This window comes from Xenopus laevis, chromosome 4S (assembly GCF_017654675.1).
Source record: "Xenopus laevis strain J_2021 chromosome 4S, Xenopus_laevis_v10.1, whole genome shotgun sequence".
NCBI lineage: Eukaryota > Metazoa > Chordata > Amphibia > Anura > Pipidae > Xenopus > Xenopus laevis.
In genome coordinates, this window is record NC_054378.1 from 3,774,620 (window position 1) to 3,785,695 (window position 11,076).

Here is an 11,076-nt window from a genome sequence, read left to right on the forward strand (position 1 = left end):
CAGCATATGTGTGTGCCTTTATTAGGAACCACCCTGAGCCCAATACATCAGAGATCCCCTGTTGACAGTAAACATCTCGCTGACCTGAAGGCATTTATGTTATTAGTGTAATTACAGGTGCCCCTGCTTAGTGCTGATCAGCCGACACATGGAAACAGAACATTAGCCTTGCTTTACGTTTAATCTGCTCAACCATGTTGCAGGGCTGCAATCAGAAATCACGGGGCCCCGCCCTAAGGCCTGGGCCTTGGGCGGGAAGTCTGTAGGGACGGCATGCCGCCCAGCCGCATTCTTAGTGCGCGCACGCTCCTGCTGAGGGGTAGGGGATTGCACAAGTATTTGGCGGTTGCTTACCCTGCGGCGCGAATCGGCCTTGGGGCACACAAGACTGAAATCTGTGTCTGCCTGCCCTCCCCAGAGCCCGCCCACCCCACTGATGGCCAGGGCCCCCCCAGGTGGAAAAACATTGGTGGCCAGGGCTCCTATAAGTTAAAAAAAATGGTGCCTGGGCCCTCTACACATTCAAAAAACATTGGTGGCCAGAACCCCCGTACAAGTTTGAAGAAAATTTGGTCCGTCCCCTACAAGTTGAAAAAAATTCATCATTCTGTTCCATCTCAGCTTCTGCATTCTCTTCTGCAGCGGTCTTCTTCGTTCTTTTCCGTCGCAGTTTCTTCGTTCTTTTCCAGAGCTTCTTCTGCAGCATGTCCAGGTCCCCGTAAGAACCCGAAATCGCTCAGGCTCAGGATAAGAGCGACCCCTTTGCCCCCCCCCTGATGGCGGCCCTCCTTGGGAGCGACAAAATGCCTCCTCCATAGGTTAATATATAATATATATAATATATAATATAACTTCGTATGAATTTAGACTCTAGCACAGGCAGTCAAATAGTTATAGTAATGTTGTGTCCTGTTACGTTGCTTTGAGCTGCAGGGCTCCGGTTTGGAATGGGTTAAACAAACAGAACTCAGAAATTCCTTGGGAGAGAAAGGTAAGTGGGAGGGACCTGTAAATCCACCCCCTTCTGAGTGGCCCCACCCCTCCTCTCCACTTGCTGGATCCGGGTAAGTGCTCTCAGATACAGCAGGTGCAGCAGGCAGGTAAGTTATATAAGTCTCCTATCCCTGTGTAATGTAACTGCCTCTTCTCAGCTCACGGGGGGAGCTGCTTGCTCTGAAGCTCTGGCATACTTTGCCTTTATTTGGGCTCATGCTGGCATATATCTGGGCTCTGTCACTGGGCATAACACCTGCACACCGTGGGTCTGATTGCAAGCTCTGCAGGCTATGAGCATACCTTCCACATGCCTTGTGCTGGATATAAGTGTGAAATACATCCCTCTGCCTTCAGAGAACTCTAATGACTATTTGTGCTTTATGTGTGTGAGTAAATGTCACCTTTATCCTTTCCATGGTGAGTTCTGCAGATACATATTGTGATATATATATACGTATATACTATGTGACATGCTCTAACTGTGTTGTATATACCATACTGTACCTGTAGCAGTTATTAAAGGAGAACTAAACCCTAAACATGAATGTGGCTAGAAATGTCCTATTTTCTATAGTGAACTTATTGCACGAGGCTAAAGTTTGAGCTTGTCAATAGCAGCAATGATCCAGGACTTCAAACTTGTCACAGGGGGTCACCATCTTGGAAAGTGTCTGTGACACTCACATGCTCAGTGGGCTCTGATTGGCTGTTGAGAAGCTAAGCTTAGGGCTCGTCACTAATTATCCAGCAGAAAATGACCTTCCCTGGCTGTAATATAAGCTGATGCTACAGGTTTGCTGATTACTCAATTCTGATGCTAATTGCACTGGTTTCTGTGCTGCCATGTAGTAATTATGTGTATTAATTACTAATCAGCCTTATATTGTGACATTTCTATTCTATGTGTACTGTATATTGTGAGTGGCTCCCTAAGCTCAGTAAGTGACAGCAGCACAGAGCATGTGAATCAGTGAATCAGCAGAAAAGAAGATGGGGAGCTACTGGGGCATCTTTGGAGACACAGATCTTTACTGCTAAAGGGCTGTGGTTGCCTTGGGCTGGTACAGACGCACAAAACATCACGTACAACATTTCTACCTACTTCTTTAGTTAGGCTTTAGTTCTCCTTTAACACGGCTCATATGTGTGACACTACCAATGCATTTATTTTACTCCTGGCTATCAGCAAAGGTCATAGCAGCTCTCACTGTATAGGGATTAGAAGTGTCCTTTATTTTATCGCTGGCTTGTCTGCAGTCAATCCAAACATAACCAAATATATGAAAATTCTTCCGTCTCTTTGCCAGTAGGTAAATTAGAATCTGGCTGTTCATTTGTAAATGAAGATGTGTAAACATTACGGATATAGCTCTGCGCGTTTGCATTCGCTTATGGGATTATAGGAGTCTGCTGCCGACAGTGAGAGCCAGAATATGGAACAGGTATGGGACTTGTTATCCAGAATGCTCGGGATTTCCTGGATAACGGATCTTTCCATAATTTGGATCTTCTTACTTTAAATCTACTAGATAATAATTGAAACATTAAATTAACATTTATTTGCCTCCAATAAGGATTAATTATGTCTTAGTTGGGATCAAGTACAAGCGACTGTTTTATTATTACACAGAAAAAGGAAATCGTTTTTAAAAATTTTAATTATATGGATAACATGGAGTCTACTGGAGACGGCCTTTCCATAATTCGGAGCTTTCTGGATAACTGATCCCATACCTGTACTGGGACCTGTAATTTCTCATACTTGCAAATATATATATACATCTCCTTAAAGGGGTGGTTCACCTTTGAGGTAACTTTTAGAATGTTATAGAATGCCCAATTGTAAGCAACTTTTCAATTGGTCTTCATTATTTCTTTTTTATATGTTTATTATTATGAACCTTTTTATTCTGACTCTTCGCAGCTTTCAAATGGGTGTTGTTGACCCCCATCTAAAAAACAAATGCTCTGTAAGGCTACGCATGTATTGTTATTGCTACTTTTTATTACTTTATTACTCATATTCGGGCCTCTCTTATTTATATTCCAGTGTCTTATTCAGATTGATGCATGGTTGCTAGGGGAATTGGGACCCTAGCGACCAGAATCCTTAAAAAGCAAATTGAAGACCTGCTGCATAAAAGGCTAAATATTTCAAAAACCACAAATAATAAAAACTAAAAACCAATTGCAAATTTTCTCAGAACAAGGTGATAAAAGGAAAATAATTTCCATAAACAAGAACAAAACATTACTTTTTACAACATTTGCCCACAATTCTTTGCTGCTTCTGGATGCCTATAAAACCACCTAGTCTGTAATAAAGCTGTCAGTATGGGCCTCTGATTCTCAAATATTTAGTCAAGACTTTTAGTATGGCTAATTCTAACTGGTTCTAATTATTTAGTTTAGTTTTATAATTATTTGCATTTTTCTTCTGACTCTTTCCAGCTGACCCCCATCTAAAAAAACAAATACTCTGTAAGGCTACGAATTTATTGCCATTGCTAATTTGTATTTCTCATCTTTCTAGCAAGGCCCTCTCCTATCCACATTTCAGTCCTCTTATTCAAATCAATGCATGGTTGCTAGGGTAATACGGACCCTAGCAACCAGGTGGCTGACATTGCAAACTGGAGAGCTGCTGAATTAAAAGCTAAATAACTCAAAAACCACAAATAATAAAAATTTAAAACCATTTGTAAATTGTCTCAGAATATCATTCTATACATCATAGTAAAAGTTAACTCAAAGGTGAACAACCCTTTAACTTAATGGGTCACATCAGATTCTTTTCATTCAGTTCAGGCCCGTAACTGATTCTGTATATACTCGAGTCTAAACCGTCCCGAGTATAAACCGAGGTACCTAATTTTACCTCCAAAAACTGGGAAAGCTTATTGACTCGAGTATAAGCCTAGGGTGAGAAATGCAGCAGCCTCTGGTAAGTTTCAATCAAAAAATTGAGGGTTTCTGCTCCCATTGGAGGCGCCGGCGTCTCGTTTTTGGATGCCGACGACCATTCTTGGATGCCGGCGAATATTCTTGGAGACTATTCTTGGCGACCGTTTTTGCGCTTGACCCGAGTATAAGCCGAGGTAGAGTTTTTCAGCATATTTTGGGGGCTGAAAAACTCGGCTTATACTCGAGTATATACGGTAAATAATGATCCCAATATAGAGGGAATATAATGTATACAGAATTAGTTACGGCCTGAACAGAATGAAAAGAATCTGATGTGACCCAATAATATAAGGCTTATTTGCCAACACAGAGCAAAGTGCAAAATTAAACAGTTTCAATAACGGCATTATCAACTAATTAGCTTGCCGCAAGCAGCGCCGGGCCAAGGTATTTTGGCACCTGTGAATTCTCATGACACATTAACGAATGTAACATTTAATTGGTGTAATTATAAATATTGACAATACAAATGTTATTATTCAGTAAAACCCAAAACATCCTATTTAAATAAACAAAGTGCAAACACGGCTACAAAAAGTGGAATACAGTAGAATCCCCCCTATTACGTTTTTTTTCAGGGGGTGTAACGGTAAAAAATCCAGGAAGACATAACATCAGAGAAATAATATATCAGAGGCATAATATATATCGGTGGAACCACAGAAAAGCAGTGTGAAATGTGGCAAAAACTTAAAATCAGGGTATGATTGTGCCAGCAGCCATCCTCCAGCCAAATAAAAGGTTTGAAACCGGAAATTCGTCTCTTTTAGCGCAGAAAGCGCAATTATGATCTCTGCACTAGCGTTCTGGCCCTCTCCGACCGCCCTCGTCGACCCAAAGCCAGGCCACACAGTCCAGACGCCCAGAAGCGTCACTAGAGGGGGGGCAGGCCCTGGTGCGTGACGCACAGCCGGGCCCCGCCCCCCTCCGAGCGGCCGAATTAGGCCGCATTTGTCAATGGCGCGCGGTCTACCGGGGGGCCCTGAGGGGGTGCGGCCCCTGGCCCGCTCGCACCCCCTGCTCCCCCGGTAGTTCCGCCACTGCAGACACCCTAGGCAACCTGGCTGGCAACGGCTGATATCGCGCCTGATTGCGCATGCGCAAAACTGCACTTGACCATGTATGTGCGAAACGGCATGCGCAGAAGCACAATTACATACAAAATACCAGCGGCAGCCAGGGAGAGAGACGGGACTGGACTTGGGGTAGGCGACACAGCATGTACGTGCCTGGCGCCCCCCAACTTTGTGCCCTAGGCACGTGCCTACTCTGCCTGCCCCTAGTTCCGGCCAGTGCACCAGGTCTCCGCCTCCTCTCCCATCAGCCACGATAATGACGTGCGCACACGCAGACGCATACAGCGCAAAGGATGGTTCCGACCAGCATGAAAGGGGTAGGGGAGCGCAAAGGAAATTAAAATTACATGCGTCAGATGGAAATCAGGACTGGAGTGGCCAAAAAGGTTAGGCAGCTCTCGCTTAAATTTAAAAACCACAAGTAAAAAACTGAAAAAAATATTTAAAAAATTCTCCCCTTTGCTCCCTATTGATTGCGCCCTAGGCAGGTGCCTACCCTGCATTATACATTACATTTTTGCCTAACTATATTAGAAACCTTTTTTATTTTGCACAGCCTATTGATTTACCCATTTTTTATTTGTACACTGAACTGCTCCTTTAAGGCAAACTATAACCAAGAATTAGTGGTGGTGTGAGTGTTATTTTTAACTTTTGTTATTTTAATTTTTTATTATTTGTGGTTTTTGACTTTATTCAGCCAGGGGATTTTGTTCAAGATATTTTGACCATTTCCCTAAAACCTACGACTTGTACCAGTGATTAAGGGGCAAATGTATCAAGGGTCGAATATCGAGGGTTAATTAACCCTCGATATTCGACTGGGGAATGAAAATCCTTCGACTTCGAATATCGAAGTCGAAGGATTTCGCGCAAATAGTTCGATCGAAGGAATAATCGAAGGATTTTAATCCAACGATTGAAGGATTATCCTTCGACCAAAAGATAGCCAAGCTATGGGGACCTTCCCCATAGGCTAACATTGACTTTGGTAGCTTTTAGGTGGCGAACTAGGGGGTCGAAGTTTTTTCTTAAAGAGACAGTACTTTGACTATAGAATGGTCAAATGATTTTTAGTTTGAATCCTTCGATTCGAAGTCGTAGTCGAAATAGCCAAAAAAACACTTTGAAATTCGAAGTATTTTTTTCTTCTATTCCTTCACTCGAACTTAATGAATGGGCCCCTAAGTGTCTGGCTGGCAGAGGTTGGCCCACAGTCACAGATGTAATAAAGAAGTAAATTCAAAATTAGCCAATCCAAATGGAGTAAAACAGATTCACGTCTGCAGCAATAAAGACACACATGAAACATATACTATTGAGCCCTACAGCCATAACTGGGTATAAGTTGGACATTCTATTGTGCCGGGCCCTATGATATTCCCTTGAGGTAAAGGCTCTGTCCTCACGCAGGCAAAGCTGTAGACTGATTATTTACTTTTCCTTGAAATACTGTTGTTTTTATTAATCCCCAAACCTCCTGACACTCCTGACAAACTGTTCCACATGAACTAAACGTTTCAAGAGGAAATTTTCAAGTAAACGGCAAAGCCCGATGTTGCCCAGGTGAGATCAGCACCACGTGTTCTGTTTGGAACTTTCCCAAGTTGTATTTGTGCAGCTTTCCTTGTCTAAATACCCACAGTGACACCCACAGGGTGAGGGGGACAAAACAACACCAGGAATCGGCCAAACTCCTTCACTGCTGGATCATTGCAACATAAATATAGAATTGAAGTAAAATGAGAGAATTATGTTTTATTTGAAACAAGGGAGGATCAGTCGCTTATTCGTTTCTGTGCCAGGTCTGGGAAAGGTCACTGTTTGCTTTGTGTAATTAAATAAGAAATGATTATAATAACAGCTATTTTTATGCAACGCAAATACCGAATTACGGAAATGCTGTCTCGCATAGACTCCATTTTATCCAAATAATAAATTTTTTTAAAAATGATTTCCTTTTTCTGTGTAATAATCAAACAGTCGCTTGTACTTGATCCCAACTGAGATATAATTAATCCTTGTTGGAAGCAAAATCAGCTTATTGGGTTTATTTCATGTTTTCTAGTGGACTTAAGGCATGAAGATCCAAATTACAGAAAGATCAATTATCCAGAAAACCCAGCATTCTGGAAATCAGGTCCCATACCTGTACATTTTCCTTTCTCCACCTGGTTATGGTCTTCCCAGCAATGCAGATGGATCAGAGCCTCCATAGAAGAGGACACTTAGGGGCACGTTTACTAAGGGTCGAATATCGAGGGTTAATTAACCCTCGATATTCGACCATCGAAGTAAAATACTTCGACTTCGAATATCGAAATCAAAGGATTTACCGCAAATACTTCGATCGAACGATCGAAGGAAAAATCATTCCATCGAATGATTAAATCCTTCAAACCGAATAATTCGAAGGATTTTAGTCCAACGATCGAAGGATTTTCCTTCGATCAAAAAAAGCTTAGAAAGCTTATGGGGAAGGTCCCCATAGGCTAACATTGTAGCTCAGTAGGTTTAAAGTGCCGGAGTAGGTAGTCAAAGTTTTTTTTAAAGAGACAGTACTTCCACTATCGAATGGTCGAATAGTCGAACGATTCGAAGTCTAGCCTATTCGATGGTCGAAGTACCCAAAAAAAGTCAAAATTCGACGTTTTTTTTTACTTCGACTCGAGCTTAGTAATGTGCCCCTTATTATGTATTTATTATTTTGCAGTGTTTTTTTGCTTTGCCCAGACCTCCTGCCATGTGCACCAAGCAGGCAATTTTGAGCCTGTATATTCAGGGAATGTTGTATATATTGTACCCTGAGTTATTAAAGGTATAGTGAATAAAGAAATAATAAAGGCTTGTTTCATACGTCCCCCTTTTTTCGTATTTCAACGTTTGTTCTTGATGGATTCCCTGCTTTTACAGTCTCCATAGAAGAAGGGCGCACACCCTTTGGGCAGCCGGGAGCTCCTTTCCCAGGAACATGGAGCACTTAGGGTCTCAAAGGAGGATGTCCCCCAGTGCGAGGGCGAGAATAAGACAAAGAAAAGGCCAAAGAACCCCACCTTCGCCCCTCATTGCTGAGCCAGATGAAATGATGGGGAAAGCTCATGAACTCTTCCAGTTTTGTGACAAAGAAGACAAGGGGTTGATCACCAAACGAGATCTGCAGGTAAACATGGCGGGTTGGAGGTGGGTTGTATAAATAAGAAGTGACCAAATTAAGGCTTTAGGGTATTTTTATATCAGGCTTGTTTTATTGCCCTGTTTTACCCAATGACAATTTAGTATCAGAACAAGTAGAAACAACTCTGTGCAGTTTCAGATGAGAATTAACATCACAATCACCTATTATTGGATCCATGTTGCCCTCAAATAGAAATGATTCCAATTGCTTCCTACAGGGTATAATAGACCACTTGTCCCATAAAAGCAATAGCAAAGACTAAAATGTGAGTAAATCCCATAAGTTCGTCCATTTTAAAGTATCTTATGTGCAGCATGTGTCAGTCTTGGGTGTTGTTCCAGTACAGTCCAATAAAACACTGGACACGGCATCCAATATAAAATAATAAGAAATATAATCCATCGTTAAACCTGCAAGGGCTCATTTACTACAAGGTACAAGCAGGCTATACAACCTTTACAATCTCCCAAAACAAAGAACATCAATTCAATTTTTTGAAGAGGACCAATTAGGTTGTTCTTTATCGGAGAGTTTTTAACTCATGGTCTTTATGATACAGGTATAGGATCCCTTATGTGGAAACCCGATATCCAGAAAGCTCCGAATTACGGAATGGCTGTCTCCCATAGACTTCTTTTTATCCAAATAATCAAAGTTTTCAAAAATGATTTCCTTTTTCCCATAATAAAACAGTACCATATAATTGATCCCAACTAAGATATAATTAATCCTTATTGGAAGCAAAACCAGTTTATTGGGTTTATTTAATGTTTAAATGAATTTCTAATGGACATAAGGCATGAAGACCCAAATTACGGAATGATCCGTTATCCGGAAAACCCCAGGTCCCGAGCATTCTGGATAACAGGTCCCAGGTCTGGGGAGGCTAAGCTGTTGTTACCCTTGTTTGTCTCTAATCTCTTTTGTGACAGTTTATTGAGTTCATTTATTGAAATGTTTTATTACTGTACATGTGAGGGTAGATGTAGGAACCTCAGACTATAGTTGAACTTTATCATTGTCAATCAGTTGTATTGTGGGTATTGAAATAAAAGCCAGAACTTTATAGTCATGTAACCTACAACAACCAATCAGCAGGTAATGTTTACTAGTTACCCTAGTGCAGGGGTCCCCAACCTTTGTTAGCCGTGAGCCACATTCAAGAATAAAAAACAGTTGGGGAGCAACACAAGCATGCAAAAACCTCCTGGCGAGCCAAATAAGGGCTGTGATTGGCTATTTGGTAGCCCCTATGTGGACTGGGAGCCTTCAGGAGGTTCTCCTCAAAACTTGCCTCCAAGACAGGAATTCAAAAATAAGCCCCTGCTTTGAGGCCACTGGGAGCAACATCCAAGGGGTTGGGGAGCAACATGTTTCTCGAGAGCTACTGGTTGGGAATCACTGCCCTAGTGGTTGCTATGGGTTATTAGACCTGCAAACGTTTCTTCTTATATTACATAACTACCAAGGAGTGGATTACTTCCAGTTAATTTTACTTCATTCAGTACTTTTAGAGCTGAAGGAACAGGGATTTTAAGGTGATTTTCAGAAGGTAGGAGAAGAGTCTTAATCCAGTGTGGTCTGTGGTTTGGTGTGTTTTCCACATGAGTGTATATCATTGGGTATGTGTTCCTCAAAACTTGACTTGCACTGGACATTTTCCTCGCTCTAACCCTTTACTTTCTCCTATCAGCGGCTGCAGAATGATCTGCCCCTCACACCGGAGCAATTAGAAGCTGTGTTTGATAGTCTGGACCAAAGCAACAATGGCTACCTCACTCCTGTGGAGTTCAGTATGGGACTTGGTAAGGAGCCCTCCTATGCCCCACTGGCTAAAGTTACTAATCATATGGAAATAAAACAATTGTTTCAGACAAATCAAGCCAAATGAAAGCTCTATTTGGGTATATTCTCTTTTTCTAAGTCAGGAACATATCTGTTAAGGGAAAGCTGACATGAGATGACATGGAATTATTTTCATATATTTACATAGGTGGTGCCTCCTTTATTGTTAGTGTCATCTTGTTGACTCAACCTCTCTCTCTGTAACTGCCCTCGTGTGACTTAAGATCATACGTATCATCATGGGACTTGTTGACGTCAGTTCAGAAGGTTCATAAACTGGGCAGTATTCTGGGTGACGTGGCAGGTGTTGACACTAGTTATGGTGTGAAATCACTTATTGTGCCGAGCAACAATATTTGTTGACATAATCTCCATTTTGAAACTCATACTGTTTCCATTGCTCCAGGATCTAGAAGTCTTGTCGTACAAGGGGTGTGTTGCTGATATATTAAAGTACCTTCCCTTCAAAAGTGTATTGCAGGCGTGTCCAGCTGGAGGCCTGTGAGCCGGATGTGGCCCTCCAAGAGATTTCATGACTTAAGGACAGGGGCGCACAAAGCTACGGGGGGAGATTAGTCGCCCAGCGACAAATCAATTCTTCTTCGGGCGACTAATCTCCCCCCGAACTGTTTCCCCGCCAGCTAGAATCTAAAACGCAGATGGGATGGCACTCGGAGTGCTTCATTTTTCAAAGTCGCCCGAAGTTTCCTCGTGAAGCAACTTCGGAAAACGAAGAGCTCCGAGTGCCAACTGTCAGGAGCGCCTGATGGCGCTACCATCTCTGGCGCTGTCAGATGCAAAATGGCGGCCCCCATGACCCACATGGGTTGAAGCCGGCACTCTTTAAGGTCATGAGTTCAATGCCCGATTATAGGATTTCCTTTGTGCATTCCTGGCTGCTTTATAATTTAAGTATTATTGATTCCTGGACTTCTGACCCTGCTTGAACCTTGACTTTGTTATTAATCTGCCTGCCTATTGAACTCTTGCCTGGATATCTACTACGATTACTCCTGATCC

The 11,076-nt window shown here is 42.2% G+C and overlaps 1 protein-coding gene across 2 annotated transcripts in view; it reads left to right on the plus strand.

Moving 5' to 3' along the window:
- The first annotated feature begins 1,026 nt into the window (after nt 1-1,026).
- The window catches only part of cracr2b.S (calcium release activated channel regulator 2B S homeolog), a 25,870-nt gene continuing 15,820 nt past the window's right edge, over nt 1,027-11,076 (plus strand). Inside the window, exons 1-3 of one of the 2 annotated variants that reach the window (XM_018260090.2) lie at nt 1,027-1,100; nt 7,950-8,196; nt 9,905-10,016. In XM_018260090.2, the coding sequence (XP_018115579.1) occupies nt 8,008-8,196; nt 9,905-10,016 (301 nt within the window). In that variant the 5' untranslated portion in view covers nt 1,027-1,100; nt 7,950-8,007. Of the gene's footprint in view, nt 1,101-1,120; nt 1,414-7,949; nt 8,197-9,904; nt 10,017-11,076 lie in introns of those variants that run through there. The other variant, XM_018260089.2, reaches the window with a different exon arrangement.